The 15,687-nt window shown below is 57.1% G+C and overlaps 1 protein-coding gene across 1 annotated transcript in view; it reads left to right on the top strand.

Moving 5' to 3' along the window:
• SRCIN1 (SRC kinase signaling inhibitor 1) overlaps nucleotides 1-15,687 on the top strand; it is a 63,521-nt gene that overhangs the window by 31,488 nt on the left and 16,346 nt on the right. Inside the window, 11 exon segments of the mRNA XM_047080548.1 lie at nucleotides 1,948-1,971; nucleotides 5,592-5,787; nucleotides 6,452-6,650; nucleotides 7,054-7,147; nucleotides 7,661-8,092; nucleotides 8,094-8,225; nucleotides 8,228-8,547; nucleotides 9,681-9,773; nucleotides 10,024-10,067; nucleotides 10,386-10,573; nucleotides 11,621-11,796. Of these exon segments, the coding sequence (XP_046936504.1) occupies nucleotides 1,948-1,971; nucleotides 5,592-5,787; nucleotides 6,452-6,650; nucleotides 7,054-7,147; nucleotides 7,661-8,092; nucleotides 8,094-8,225; nucleotides 8,228-8,547; nucleotides 9,681-9,773; nucleotides 10,024-10,067; nucleotides 10,386-10,573; nucleotides 11,621-11,796 (1,898 nt within the window).

The raw sequence follows: 15,687 nt of genomic DNA, 5'->3' as shown, positions 1-15,687 counted from the left end.
TTCTGACCGTGGAGGGCTTCTCTCCAAGTGCTTGTGTCCTTTTGTGAGCGTGTTTTCGTTACTCTGGGTGTATCTGTGGCCATGTCCTTATCTGAGAGCGTCTGAGAGTCTGTGCTCAGCTCGGCGCGGGGCCTGCGTGTTTCGGGGCACCATGGGTGGCCTGCACGTATGCTGTGTAATGATGGTGGTAGAGGAGGGACGGCGGCCTTCTCTGCAGAGCCGTCCATCACCGCCAGGGCTGCAGACATGACTCCCATCAGAAACCTTCCCGTGCCCTCTGCCTGCCTCTGCCTGCCCCCCGTGTGTCTACTCCCTCTGCTGCCCCTCCCCTTCCCAAGGCCACAGGCAGCTGTGGCTAGGGCCCATTACTCCAGCCTCTTGCCTCCCCTCCCCTCCCCTCGGCACCTGTGGGCAGCCCCTGGCACCCACGGGGGTGGCATGTATCCATAGATTGTTCTAGGCATTGGCTGGGGCACAGACTTTGCTGTCCCCTTCCCTTGCCTGGCGTGTGACTATCTTTTGTGTCTCTTGGAGCCAGTACTGGGGGGGGGAGAGGTGGCAGTCGTAGCTCGGACAGGGATGGCCCTGGTGAGTGAACCCCTTCATCCCAGCCCAAGCCTGGCCTCACCCCCACTCTAAAGGTCTAACTCCATCCCAGCAGTGCCCTCGACTCAGCCTCCGACCTACTCCTCTCGGCCAGGAAAGCATTCAGGTGGCCCAGGATACCCCTCTGTGATGTCCTGCCCCTATCAGGGACCCTCAGTGTCCCTCTTCTCTGTCAGTGGCTCTGAGGCCGGGGAATCTTGTCCGCTTGTGCCAGGCACCCCAGTGCCGGGCCATCTGCTGCCTCTGTCTTCCTGCTGAGGCTGGCACCGGTCAGCAGGGTACCCTCGGCTTTGCCAAGAACCAGCCCAGCCTCTGGCCTCCTTCCTTGTCCTTAGCCATCTGGAAGGGCCTTCTGGTCTCTGGGGAAGACAGGGTGACCCTAGGTTGTTGTGAATGAGGAAGAGCCTGAGTTCCCCTACTCTAGGGGTGCAAGGAGCCTACCTCTCTCATCTATCCAGCCAGAGGACGTTGTCCACACTCCCAGTCTCTACGGCCCCCCTTGCTGCCCATGGCTCCCCGTGGTGGACACCTGTCCACTTTGCTCTGTAAATCCAGTCCATCGCGGTACACAGGCCTCCCTGCCCTGGCCTTGGCCCCCGGCCACCCTCTTCTACCCTGTGCCGTATCAACCCTCCCCCCCACCCCCCCGCCCCGGACTCCAGTTCTGACCCCACGGTGCTTCACTCAGATACTTTCTGCCTGTTCGCCTAGTGAAGTCTAAATTGAAACCCACCCAGCTGGCCCCAGCCCCTTTGCAGCCCAATCTCCTACTTTCCCAGGCCTTACACCCCCAGCCAGACTGGACTAGTGACTATACCCTCAACACGCTCTCTGCTTGCCTGCCCCTGGGCACTTGCCTGTACTGTCCCCTCCGCTCAGCATGCCTTTCCTCCCAATCTCCAGCTGCTCATTTTTCGAGACCCAACTCAAATGTCGCCTCTTCCAGGAAGTTTCCCCTGGCCAGTCACAACCAGATGCCACTTCTTTGACCCCGCAGCTCTGATTCATCTCTGCTAGTGTCTCATGGGTTCTCTAGATCATGGTCATCGGTGCCTTTTCTACCTGTAACTCTCCGAGTTACCGTGACTAGAAGGCGTAGCTTGTGAACATCTGGAATGGTTCTCCCTTGTCCCCACCAGGCAGCCTGGAGCCTGCTCAGGGCTGGCCTGGGTCTCAGTAGGGAATGGGATGTACCAGGCACTGCTTCCTTCCTGTTCCTGGGAGGGCAGAGGGCCCTCGTCCCAGAGCTGAGTGCTAAGCTCAAAGGGTCTCTATCCCACCTCCACCCCTACTCTCCCCTCCCCACCCTCGCATAACCATCTCTTCTCTTATTTCCATCAGCAGCCAAACTACTGGAGTTTCAAGGTCAGTGCGTGTGCTTCTCTGCTTCCATGACAACTGCATGTGCTCTCCTGCCCCTGGCCCTCCCTGCACATGCTTTGCACAGGGGTGTGCGTCTGCACGGGACCTTCTGGTGTGGGCGGTGGGCTTTGGGGCTGCAGGCTGTGGCTGCTGCTTTGAGAGAGTCTGGGTTCGCCTGCCAGGGGCTCGTGGATCCACAGTGGGAGTTTGGGCCACCCCTGCTGGGGATCTAGGCTGGGGGTGCTTAGGCTTTCCCAGGCTGGGAGGGGCATTTTGGAATGAGAGAGGCTGCCTGACATTAACCCCCGCCTGGAGACACTGCTGGCTCCGAGGCAGGGACCTGGATCCCGTGATCTTAAGAGCCCGCTTCTCTGGACTCGGCTTTCATCTTCCAGGGAGGCCTTGGGTCTATGATGAGCCCCTCATCCCTTTCCTACTTGGCACTTTGGGGAGGTGGTCAGTGCCAGGCAAGAGAGTCACAGCTCTGCACCCCAAGCCTGTTGCCCAAGTGGAGGGCTAAGCTCAGAGACAAGTGCCTTCCTGCCTCTCCTGGACAGTTTGGATTATCCACAGCTGGAGAGCTCTCTGTCCCCTCCCGGGGGCATCCTGCTGAGCCCTGGGTGCCTCCTCTGCCTCTCCTGGCAGCCAGGCCCAGAACCCAACCGAGTTAGGCTGCCACTTGTGTCCCAGAGTCTCCAAGTCCCAGGCACCATGACAGGGACTCATGACAGGGACAGTCATCTCGTTCTGAGCATCTTGTTTGCATGCACGCTCCCAGAGAGAAGTCCTTGAATCAGAGAAATCATGGAGTCATAGACACATGTGAGGCACACAACTTTTTTGGAGGAAGCGGTAGAATGTAATGGTTTAATGCATGGGCCCAAGAGCCTGGTGGTGCATTCCAGTCTGTTACTAAACTGAGTGACCAGAGGCAACTTACATAATCCCCTGGGCCTCGGTTTCTCCTCTGTAAAACGGAACAACAATATCGGCATCATAGCATAGTTGTAAAGCTAGAAGAGATGAGATACTGCACGTCCTAATCACGGTGCCTGGCTCCTGGCGAGCCTTCCGTGGTAGCTCTTAGAATCACAGAAGCTGACTGGGTTCCCAAATCAGAATCACCTTGGGAACTTGTCAAAAATCCGGAACTCCAGAGATTTGGATTCAGTGAATGTGGGGTCCTGGAAAGAATGCTTTTAAAAGCTCCCAAGTGACCCTGCCCCAGTCTGTGGACAGCCTTTGGAGACCTTGGATCCTAGTCTGACCGTCCCCACTCAGGGTTCCCTCTGCCGGATCTCTGATCAGGAGTCATCGGCTCCTTGCTGGAATACCTCCAGTGACAGGCGCACACTGCCTCCCACAGCAGCCCCTTCCTATCTTTGGACAGCGCTGCTTGAGTTACCGTGTTATTCTCGTGCCATCTCCCTCGTAGATAGGAAGTCCTGGATGTCTCACTTTTTTTCTGCCCTCTTGACTCAGCCCAGGACTAGAGAGAAGTGCTAATGGGCTTTCTCTCTTCTCAAGAGGGTTTTCCGCAAGGGCTGTGAGGACGGAAAGGTGTACGTAGGGCCAAGATGGAGATGGACACTAGCAGGGCAAGGGAATGTGGCTATCTCTTCTCCCAAGGGTTGCCTCGACAGGCATCTGCCTTCTCTGCAGTCAGCCGCCCCTAAGAACCCCCACTTCATTCTGGCCCCTGTTCCATCTTCTTACTGGCACCTCACCTGTGTCCCCAGGCACTGTGGCTACCCTTTACTCTTCATCCCTGCTAGCTGCCTCATTCTGCCTGAATTCTGTAGGCCCTCCCCCATTTCATCCTGGCAGCCACTGGCCTTCCAGTTGCCTGGCAACCTCATGGCCGCCAGACAGACCTGGTTCCCCACACTGCTTCGGGGCTGAAGGTGATATAGAAAGGGGCACAGGCTGGCACTGGTGATCAGCCTAGTGCTGAGTCACAGGGTACAAAGTCTGGGTATACGCGCCCCCCCATGTGGGCTTAGTTCCCACGCTGCCTCCCTCCTCCACAGACCCATACCCACTCACTGGCCAAGGCATTGGGCTTCAGACTGGATGCCCCCTGAGGGCTCCAAATCTGACCTTCAACCTCCCCAAGGCCTCCAGGCCACCTCGGGCACAGCTGGGCACATGGCCCATCAGAGGAAGATGCTCTCTCTTTTCCAGAGTGCTAATCCAATTGGAATATTAAATTGAGTTAATATGAAGATGGAGATTAATTAGGGGCTAATCAGGATGGGGGAAGGAGGGAGCTGAGGAGAATAAGTGATTCCTTTCTAGAGATACTTTTACTTTTTTTAATTACAAAAGTGATATATTCTGATCGTGCAAAATTCACCCAGCAGACAAATGTATAAAAGAGAAAGCTTTGTCTCAACCCCAACTTAACCAATGTTAATGGCTTTCCGTGATTTGTTGTTGTTAAAAATGGACAACTTATAGGAAAGTACAATTGGACAACATGAATTTTTCCTTGATAATATATATAAATATGATACATATGTGTATTTAGTGTACGTAACATGGAATATACATAACATAGATCTGACTTATTATCTTCTCCTTTAAATAATAGAGTTTCTGACAGCACCCAGGTTTAAGGGAAGAGGCTGGGGCAGAATGGCAGGAGCTGTGGCCCTGAGTGACAGCCCAGCCTTCGGCCAAATGTAGGCTCTTAAAGTGTAACGGGAATCATGGTGACCCCTCCCCTCAAGGGGAGAGTGATCAAGCTGTCCCCGGGACAGGGGACAGTCACTGGGTAACACCCTTCCCTAGCCCCAGCCGGATAGCACCCTCAGCTGTAGCTTCAGGACAAGGGGCTGCCATGTGGGGTATTGAGGGAGGCCTTTCTAGAAGGCAAGCCAGGCCAGTTGGCTGTGTGGCAGCATGTGCCTCTTGCAGGGAGGGGCTGAGGCCGGGCACACATGCCATGTGCTCATGGGGACCACACTAGGCTTAGCATGTGCATTGCATGTAGTAGGCAGAGTCTGTTTGAAACCAGAGTCGAGCTAGCTTTGGGATGGTTCTCCCAGTCAGCCTAAGTCAAGGACATTGTGCCCCTCTTTGAGGGCCCATACCTCCCAGAGTTGGGATCCTGGGACCCCTCATTCTTTTTGCTTCCTCCCTGGACCCTGCTTCCTGCCCCCAGCCGACTCTCTGAACTCCACGAAGGATAAATTCGCCGCTCACAAACCCGCCGCTTAATTAATGTCTGGAACTAATGCCCCAATTTGCTCAATGATTCTGCTGCTCACCTCAGTGACAAATTTGTGTTGTTGTTCTTTGGAAGCTTAAAATAGCAGGCGTGCCCTGGCTCCCGCTCAGATGGTTTCTTGTCTGGCTTCCCAGGGTGCCTGAGTCCTTTGCCCACTCCTTACCTGCTGGGTGTCCTAGGGAGGCCAAGGCCCTAAGTGGTTGGGGAACTCTCCTGTAGCCACACAGCGAGTCTGGAATCCAGGAGACTGGTGTGTGTGTGTGTGTGTGTGTGTGTGTGTGTGTGTGTGTGTGTAGCTGGCTGGCAGGGGCTCCCTGGGCCCGGATAGAGGCAATGGGCAGAGCAAAAGGGGCTCATGTTTGATTCCTGTCATCCTGCCCTGCCCCTGCAGACCCGCAGCTCACGCCACACTCAGGGAGCCCAGCCCGGGCTGGCAGACCAGGCAGCCAAGCTGTCATACGCCTCGGCTGAGTCGCTGGAGACCATGTCCGAGGCGGAGCTGCCCCTGGGCTTCAGTAGGATGAACCGCTTCCGACAGAGCCTGCCCCTCTCCCGCTCTGCCAGCCAGACCAAGCTGCGCTCACCAGGTACTACTCGCCCAGTCCACCCTCCTCCTGGCCACTGGCTCCTCCCTCTGCTCTGCTCACTCTGAAACCCTCCTCACCCTCTTCACCATTCCATCTCTCCTCAACCAAGCCCCTGGCTCCCTTCGCCACATTCGCACCTCCCTGCCCCCCAGCAGTCTCCTCTCCTTGGGGCCTCTCCCTCCTCAGCTTCTCTTCCTAGCCCTCCTCTCTCCCACCCCTCCCCTCCCTTGGCACCACCTGCCCTATCCCTTGCTCTATCCCTTGCTCTCCCTGTCTTCTCTCTCCTTCATCCCCATTCACCGGCCCCCTCTTCCTTCATTCCCCTCTTGCTCACCTCTCTTCCCCTCAGCGACAGCTCCCCCTCAGTTTCTGGTGCACCTGCTCCTGCCCCCAATTTCATTTCCTCATCCAGGCTCCTACCTGCCTGGGGTCGAGGAGGTGCCTTGAGAGAACGGCAGCATGAGGGGTGCCTGGGTGCACCTGCACTCGGGGGGCGCCTCTGGCCTCAGACCCTGCCTCTGTAGGACCAGCGCGGCTCCCGAAGGTCCCCCTCAATCTCCCAGCCGGCGTGGTGGCCGTGGTGGTGGTGGTGGTGGCGGCGGTGGCCGTGGTGGTGGCGGTGGCGGCAGCAGCTCTGACAGAGAGGGCGGCGTCTCCTTCGCAGGGGTGCTGTTTCTGCAGTTCGGGGAGGAGACTCGGCGCGTGCACATCACGCACGAGGTCAGCAGCCTGGACACGCTGCACGCGCTCATCGCGCACATGTTCCCGCAGAAGCTCACCATGGGCATGCTTAAGTCGCCCAACACCGCCATCCTCATCAAAGACGAAGCTCGCAACGTCTTCTACGAGCTGGAGGACGTCCGGTGGGCGTGGCCCCGGGCTGGGTGGGCTTCCCCAGGCTCCTCCTCTGAAGGGGGGGGGGCTCGATTCCCCAGGCCTTTCCCTCCCCAGCTTCCTCTTGACCCAACCTCGGCCCTTCCTCTCTCCTTCCTAGATCATCTTACCCTCTCCCCTCAAAATCATCCACCCCTGCTTAGCTCGTTTTGGCTTGAGCTAACCTGACAATGGCGCGTGAGGCCGAGGAGGTGGGCGGGGTGGAGGCTGTTGTGTGTGTTGGTGGCAGGCAGTCTGAGGCACTGAGCAAGAAGTTAGGAAGAGGCCAGGGGCCCCTCTTGCCACCCCTCTTCCCTCTTCCTGGAGTAGCTACCCCTCCTTATGGCAGGGCTGAGGGATGGTGACCCATTGCGCCTTCCCCTTCTCGCGCAGGGACATCCAGGACCGAAGTATTATCAAGATCTATAGGAAGGAGCCATTATACGCAGCTTTTCCTGGCTCACACCTTACCAACGGGGACCTCCGGGTATGGCTGGGGATCCCCAGGGGATTGGGGAGGCTGGGCAGATGGGGTCCGGGTGCACAGAGTCTAGTTACTTGTCACCAGGGATCAAGGGCAGCTTTTGGGGAAGGGAACAGAGAGGCTGAAGCAGAGAGTAGCTTCCACTAACTGTGAGGTCATGGAGGGGTCCCTCCCCTCATCTGCCATGATCCCCTCCTCTGCATCCAGGATCTCCCCAGCAGGCCTCCAGATAGTCTAGGGGGCCTCTATCAGGGACCACTGCTTCCCTTCTTGCTTCCCCAACCCTCACCACACAGTGGGCTGGGGGTTGCCCCTCTAGTGCCTCTCCATCCGCCACTTCCTCCATGCGGGGACCCCCGATGGGAAAGGGGCCCAAATGCAGCAGGAGGGAGGGAAGGCGGAGAACAGAAGGGACTTCCTAAGCGTCAGGGGGGAGATGTTGTCTCCTTAAGCAAGGGGCAAGGGATTCCCCTTTGTGACCAACCCTGTGAGGTTCTGGGACTGTCTTCTGCACAGAGGGAGATGGTGTATGCCTCGAGGGAGTCGTCGCCCACACGGCGTCTCAACAACCTGTCGCCGGCGCCGCACCTGGCGTCCAGCTCTCCGCCCCCGGGGCTGCCGTCCGGGCTGCCGTCCGGGCTGCCCTCGGGGCTTCCCTCGGGGCTGCAGTCGGGCTCGCCGTCGCGCTCGCGCCTCTCCTACGCCGGGGGGCGCCCGCCCTCCTACGCTGGCAGCCCGGTGCATCACGCGGCCGAACGGCTCGGGGGCGCCCCCGCCGCCCAGGGCGTCAGTCCCAGCCCCAGCGCCATCCTGGAGCGGCGCGACGTGAAGCCAGACGAGGACCTGGCGGGCAAGGCGGGCGGCATGGTGCTGGTGAAGGGTGAGGGGCTCTACGCCGACCCCTACGGGCTGCTCCACGAGGGCCGCCTGAGCCTGGCCGCGGCAGCCGGCGACCCGTTCGCCTACCCGGGCGCCAGCGGCCTCTACAAGCGCGGCTCCGTGCGCTCGCTCAGCACCTATTCGGCCGCCGCGCTGCAGTCCGACCTGGAGGACTCGCTGTACAAGGCGGCGGGCGGTGGCCCGCTCTACGGCGACGGCTATGGCTTCCGCCTACCGCCCTCATCGCCTCAGAAGCTGGCCGACGTGGCGGCGCCCCCCGGAGGCCCCCAGCCGCCGCACAGTCCCTACTCGGGGCCTCCCAGCCGCGGCTCGCCGGTGCGCCAGTCTTTCCGCAAAGACTCAGGTTCTTCGTCGGTTTTCGCGGAGAGCCCCGGAGGCAAGACCCGCAGCGCGGGGGGCTCCTCAACGGCCGGAGCCCCGCCTCCCGAGCTCTTCCCCGGGCCTGGGGAGCGCCCGCTGGTTGGATTTGGGCCGCCGGTGCCAGCCAAGGACACGGAGACCAGGTGCGGGACGCTAGCGAGGCCTCAGGGCTGTTGGGGGTGGGGAGAGGGAACACATTCGGTCTGTGGCAGGGTTGCGTCCTGGACTGTGAGACCCCAGAGTCCTTTGTAGACCCAGAGTAGCCTTGAGAGTTCACTGGAATAATTTGGATATGACAGGGAAGACACTGGAGAGACGGACATGCCATTTTCCTTCCTTCTGCAAGACCTGGAGGGGTTGGATGAAAGGGCCCCAGACAAGGCCTCTGGAGACCTGGGTGTACATCCGATCCCTAAACCTCAGTTCCCCCAACTAAAATTGAGGCTGAACCAGCCCTCCAAGCCTTTCCTGCTCAGAGTTTGCAGCCATGAGAGCTGTCCAGCACACAGTCAGCTGAAGTCCACTGGGGAGGGGGTGCTGGTAAGAAATAGGAATGGGGAGAGAGGCACATTCCATTAGGTAGCCTCCAAGCTGGGGAACTCTTGCCTGTTATTCAGCCCCAACCTAAGGATACAGGGCTGGAGGAGGTAACCAGAGCATTGACCTATCCCCTTCTGTCCGCGGGCAGTGCTGCAGAGATATGGAGAAGCAATTCACATTCACACAGCTCTCCTGTGGCTTGTGTGCCAGGCACTGAACTGGGCACTGTGGATGCCAAGTTGGGAAAACCTGGTTCCTGCGTTGTTCAGTGGGGATGACACATTAAAAAAATACTTGCACTTCCTTTGAGAGAGTAGACAGGTGGTGTGGAAGGAGGGACTCCTTAAAGCTGTTGAGGACTCTGGGATGGCTTCTAGGAGGAGGTAGGGAGGAGGGCATGCCAGGAAGGGGGAAAACATGTGCAGAGGTATATGTGCAGGGGCCCCACCTCCCTGAGGTGGGGCCCATTAGAGAGCCAGTATTGAGAGATGGGGCCGGCAAGGGGGGAAATGACTGTCAGATGGAAAGGGGCCTTTCCAATGTTAGGTGGGGGACTGTGGGCTTGAAACTTTGGCATTGGGGCCCTCTGCATTGTCTGTGCTGGTGGCTGGGGAGGGAATGGTATTTCCTTTAATTATCGATCTTAGGAATGGAGGCATTCCTTAGGAACGGGGTCCCTCAGCAAGAGGGACCCCATACCCAGAGAAGGGTTGCTCAAAGCCACCATCCTTTCCAGAGAGCGCATGGAGGCCATGGAGAAGCAGATTGCCAGCCTCACGGGCCTGGTACAGAGTGCCCTACTACGAGGCTCGGAGCCTGAGACCCCCAGGTAAGACTCTTCTCTCAACACTAGTGCCACGGCCTATGGTTGAGGCAAGAGGAAGGAAAAGTGGGCAGCAGAAGCCTGGCCCAGCTCTGCCAGTGTCTCGGTGTGTGAATCTGGATGAGCCCCTTTCCTTCTCTGGGACTCCATCCTGACATCAGGGGACTGGAGGAGATTTTGTTAAAGTCTCACCCAAGCTTTGATGGTCTGGGGTCAGCCCGGACCCACTGATGGCCATCTTTTCCCTGCGCCACAGCGAGAAGATTGAAGGCTCCAATGGAGCAGGAACCCCGTCAGCACGTGAGTGACCCTTTGCCCCTCCCCCACAGGTACTTGCCCTCTCCAAGCCTCAGATTCCTAATCTGTAAAGTGGGAATTAAACCATCAGCTATGTCACTGGGCTTCAGTGGGTCAATGAACAGTCACCTTAGCCTAAAATGCCTTTGCCCTGGTGCTTTGCTCCCTACAGAAGGGCTGAGCCATTAGTTGGGGCAGGGAGTCAGAGCCCCGTGCTTCTCTAGCTACTGGGAGGATCCGGGGTGGGAAAGACCTTGTCCAAACCCCTTGCAGGCTCAAGGTTTGTTCCCTTTCTCCCATCCTCGTGGTCCCTCTCTGCAGCCTGTGGGTCAGGCAGCCGGAGCAGCGGGGCCACCCCAGTGTCTGGCCCTCCCCCGCCCTCGGCCAGCAGCACTCCTGCGGGGCAGCCCACTGCCATCAGTCGTTTGCAAATGCAGCTGCACCTGCGTGGCCTACAGAACAGCACCAGTGACCTGCGCAGCCAACTTCAGCAACTTCGAAAGCTCCAGGTACAGCCTGCTCCGGGGCCTCGCCCCGTGCCCCGCCCCCTCAAGCCCCTCCCAGATACGACCCTCCCACTCCCGCCGCAACCCCTTCCCACCGCTCGCCCTTGCTCCCCTCACTGCGCCCTCCTTATCCTTTCCCTGAAAACTCACCGTTCTCTTGGAGCCCCAGTCCACCCCCACTGAGCCCTTTCCCCCAGTCAGTATCCTCAGGGTAGTCCCAATTCCTTCTTGCCCATCATTCTCCCCCACCCCTCCTTTGGGCGGAAGCCCCTCCGCCCCAGATCCTCTCCCCTACCTCTTCCTGAGTCCGCACAGTCTTCCCCGCCCTCCCCCGTCTGGCAGATGGTCCCACCAGTCAGGAGCCTGGCATCGCTGTGCCCGCTCCTCCAGAGGGCCCCAGGGCCCGTCAGGTGAGAATAATGAACAGAGACAGGCTGGAGAGGGGGCAGAGAGTTGCCATCTGGGCAACGGATAAGATCTCACCCACCCCCGCCACTGCCCCAACTCAGCCTTAGAACTGGGTTCGAGAGTTAAGTTAGTCTTCTCGCCCCAGCCACGGAAGCTCTATCAAACCCCACTGCTTGAGTCTTTCTTCGAAGCCACAGCCATGCAGCCGCACGGTCGGCACGGTCCTACATAGGGCTTCCTCTTGCCCCCCAAATATGCCCGTCCCGTTCTCCTGTCTCTGTATTTGCCCAGCACGTAACCTCGTCCTCCGCCCCCCACCCCACCATCATAGCCCTTCGCTCCTGCTCACGGCCACAGCCACGCAGCCGCACCCTCAGCATGTTCCAATTTAGCACTTCTCCCGCCACTATCCCCATGCCTTTCTCCTCCGGCCTCTATTCTTCCCCAGAATTTAGCCCGGGGCCTCTGTTTCCCACCATCCCACCCCTCCGCTGCTGCTCGCGGCCGCAGCCGAGCAGCTGCTGCTTCGGTGGAGCCCGCCCAGCCTCCGGCTATCCTCTGCCCGCCTCCTCCCGGCCCTTCCCCTGCTGCGCACCTCCATTCCCTCCCACCCTGGTCCATCGGTCCCTCTGCGCCCCGCAGCTACAGAACCTGGAGTCGTTGCGCGCGCTGCTGAAAGGCACAGAGGCGGAGCTGAGCATGCGCGTGTCGGAGGCTGCGCGAAGGCAGGAGGACCCGCTGCAGCGGCAGCGCACCCTGGTGGAGGAGGAGCGGCTGCGCTATCTCAACGACGAGGAGCTCATTACCCAGCAGCTCAAGTGAGGCTGGGCCCCCCGGGGCGGAGGGAGGGCTGGGGGTGCGGCCTGGGCCCACAACCTGGTTTCACTGGGAGGTGCAGCTCCCTTCCTTCTGAATCACAGGTGACGTTGGTCTGGTCTGAAGCCTGAGTTCTTTCTCCTCTGTGGCCTGATTTCTCTGTGACCCACAAACCTTTGACCATCTGGCACAATTCCTGATTTCTTTCTTTTCTTTTTCTTTTTCTTTTTTTTTTTTTTTCCTGGCTTGACGCCCTGCTTTTGCTATGCTTTTGCTTCCTCATGGTCCACAGTCTGGCTTCCCCTTGGCCTGCAGCCTAACTTTCATGTGGCCAGCAGCAGGATTTCAGTCTGTCCTCTGCCTGCTTTCATTCTGGACCTGTGACCTGTACAAAGTGACCCTTGGGGAGCCACAGCTGCCACCATTCCACTTCCCTGACCTCCGAGGCCCGATGTAGCCAAGGAAAACCCTCCTCCCATCCTAGTCCACTAAAACAAGGCTCTAGCTTTTTCAGAAGGAATGAGGAACAGAGAACATCCTGCTCCCAGTTGCTTAGACGTGGAAGGGTTAACCAGAGACAGTCCTCTGATCCAAATTTAGCAAATGGCTGTCTGGCCAAGATTCCGTCGTCTGGCACTGTTGATGGGAGAAGCTGCCTTTTGCTGTCCGTCCACTGAGTGAGCACCCCCGCCCCATGGCAGCCTTCCCTCATTAGTCACTGCGGTCTGAGACAGAGGTCCTGCTCCTTTCTCTGGCTTCCCTCTTGGTGGCACAGGGCACAAAGGGACTTGAAGTCCAGCTCCAGCATTGAGAGACTATGTGATCAGGGCAGTTTCTGCCCTTCTCTGTTCTTCAGCTTCCTTATCTGTGCCCAATAAGATTTTTGCAGTTCTTTCCAGGGAGGGCTTGGGTTCTACCGGCCAGTGACTTGGGGAGCCAGGAGAGGAAAGGATCCCAGCTTGCAAGGGGCTCCTTGAGAAGGGTCCCTACTTCTCAGCCTTGGGCCCACACAGCCTATGCATTTCAGTAGGGCACAAGATTCCCATGACCCCTTGGGGCTGAGGTGAAATAAGGGGCCACTTCTCTTGGAAGTAAGCTGGCGGCAGCCACCCCATCACTTCCGGTGTAAAAGCTTAGTGACAACGTCAGTCAGATCTCCAAGTAGACTGACGGCTGCCATCACCCCTCATCCACTGACCCAACTTTTCTGTCCTCTCCTTGCCCCTTTTCACTCAGCACAGAGGAGCTGGGTTAGACTTTTTAAAAGGAACTTTACTGAGACATTAAAGGAAAATAAAAGAAAATATAAAAGCACAGAGGCAGAAGAGATGAAAGGACAGATTGAAGCTTCTGTCATATGCATGTCTGGTCCTCAGCTTCCTGGGGGCCTCAGTTCTCCAGGAGCACACAGACTCCCTGCCCGCTGTCTTGTTATCAAACTCTGTTCATACTGCTCGCTTGAGAGAGTTTGGGCTGCTACGTTGCTTCTGGCAGGATTCTCCATCCACTTTGAAGGGGGTCCTGCCTTCTCGGGGGGCGGCCCGGGCTGGGCTGTACATCAGCCCCACAGTGGCTCTAGCTTGGCTTACAAGGGCCCTCCCTGCCAGCTCCCCTAGCATCCCTGGGCTTTAGGCTGACCAGCAGGCCCATCCTTACCCCTATCCTGGCTGTAGCCCCTGAAGGCCCACTCTTGCTCGGCTTTGCTCCGCCCCTTCCTCTTGCCCCGGCATCTTGCTGGAGGTTAAGGTCAATTCTGTGCTTCATTCAGCTTGGCTCTCTCACCTGTTTTTCTACCGAAGCATTTGATCCCTGTCTAGACGTTACCCTCTGCCAACTGAGACCTTTTGACCTCTGGAGCCCAACTAGAACTAACCCAGTACCAGCTTTGTAGGCATACGAGCTACTCAGTCACAAAGGGCCCCAATCTCTTAATGGCCCCATACTCTGCTGTTGTCATCTTGGAATTTGTAATGATTTTTTAACTAGGGGCAAAATCTTCATATTCCACTGGGCCCCATAAATTATAGAGCTGGTTCCGTCCTGACCCTGCCCTCTCCACCCCTCCAGGACTGAACCTGGGTCTGGAAAGCCCAACCACTTTGTGACAATGGTGTCTAGACTTGCACCAGTCTGGGATTCATTTGCAGAGCCCGCACAAGTTGGGTCTCCCAAAACTTTGGCAGGTTTTGTGATCAGAAAAGCAAGGTGACGGGGCGCCTGGGTGGCTCAGTCAGTTGAACATCCAACTCTTGATCTCAGCTCAGGTCTTGATCTCAGGGTCATGAGTTCAAGCCCCATGCTGGGTGTGAAGCCTACTTTAAAAAAAATGAGGTGCTAATTGCGCCTAAGGAGGACCTAGCCTCTTCTGCCTGAGAGTTGCAGTGTCGTGTCCTCTTGAAGGCTTACTCGAGTCCTCCTTTAAATGAGGGTCTCTTCCCCTCAGAGTGGTGTCTGGAAGTGACCATTTTACAAAACTGGCACACCCTGAGCCAGTTAGGTGTCACGCATAGCAGGGGAGAGTTGTTGTTTCCCATGTAGGAGAGCAAGGGCTGGGTGGGACAGGGATGGAGATGGGCTGATGTTAGGTCCAATGTGGAGGTGAGATGCAGCCGAATCCAACAGCCGAAGTCAGACATGAATAGATTCTGCTTTGCTGCAAAATAGTTGCATGACCTGAAACAAGCTACTTAATCTCCCTGAGCCTCTTTTTTTTTTTTTAATGTTTTAATGTTTATTTATTTTTGAGAGAGAGACAGAGTGTGAGTGGGGGAGGAGCAGAGAGAGAAGGAGACACAGTATCCAAGGTAGGGTCCAGGCTCTGAGTGGTCAGCACAGAGCCCGATGCAGGGCTCGAACCCACGAACCATGAGATCATGACCTGAGCCGAAGTCGGACGCTTAACCGACTGAGCCACCCAGGTGCCGTCCCCCCGCCGCCCAACCCTTTTTAATGCCAAAGTTCATTGTGTTAGGGTAGCTGCTATAACAAATTGTGTAATGATTTAAAAGTAATAGACATACGTTTTTTTGTTTTTGTTTTTTCTCTCATGGAACAGTACTGGGTGGGTTAGTGGAACAACTGTTTTCCATGCAATCATTCAGGGACCCAGGCTAATGGAGGTTTTGCCATCTCCAATATGTGCCTTCTGAGATCATGCAAAGGGTCCTTGCCTTTCAACCCATAGGAAGGGGGGAGAGAGCATGGAGGAGCTTACAGGGGAGGTTTTAATGGGCAGGCCTGGAAGCAGCCTACACGCCTTCAACTCACTTTCCATTGGCTGGACCTCAGGCATTGGCCATTTTTTTTTTAATTTTATTTAAAAAAAATTTTTTTTAACATTTATTTATTTTTGAGACAGAGAGAGAGAGAGAGCATGAATAGGGGAGGGTCAGAGAAAGAGGGAGACACAGAATCCGAAACAGGCTCCAGGCTCTGAGCTGTCAGCCCAGAGCCTGACGCGGGGCTCGAACCCAAGGACCGTGAGATCGTGACCTGAGTGAAGTCGGAGGCTTAACCGACTGAGCCACCCAGGCGCCCCGGCATTGGCCATTTTAACCGCAAGGGATGCTGGGAAATGTAGTCTAATGTCTGAGCTACCGTTTGTGCATAAACTGGAGGTAATAATGGCTCCCCACACCCAGGATTTTTTGTGAGGATTAAATAAGGTAACGAAAGTGGAGGGCTGAATGTGGCACCTGATGTGCTATAAGCGCTTAGTACAAGTTAGGCAGCTCTTTAACCGGCAGGGCTGAGTCACAGGAATGTGTCCTTGCCCCAGTGTGGTCTGTCTTTTCATCCGCTAGTTGGATGGAGATGTATAGGCATGCTGATAAGATTTGCTAGTGACACAGAGCTTTGAGGGGAAGCAAATCTGTTGCAGGGTAGAGCCGAGA

Source organism: Lynx rufus, unplaced genomic scaffold, assembly GCF_022079265.1.
Source record: "Lynx rufus isolate CCGP_SWC_20201006 ecotype Redwood Valley unplaced genomic scaffold, mLynRuf1.p SCAF_18, whole genome shotgun sequence".
Classification (NCBI taxonomy): Eukaryota; Metazoa; Chordata; class Mammalia; order Carnivora; family Felidae; genus Lynx; species Lynx rufus.
Note: the sequence above shows the minus strand (reverse complement) of the source record. Positions and strands in the feature narration are given on the sequence as shown.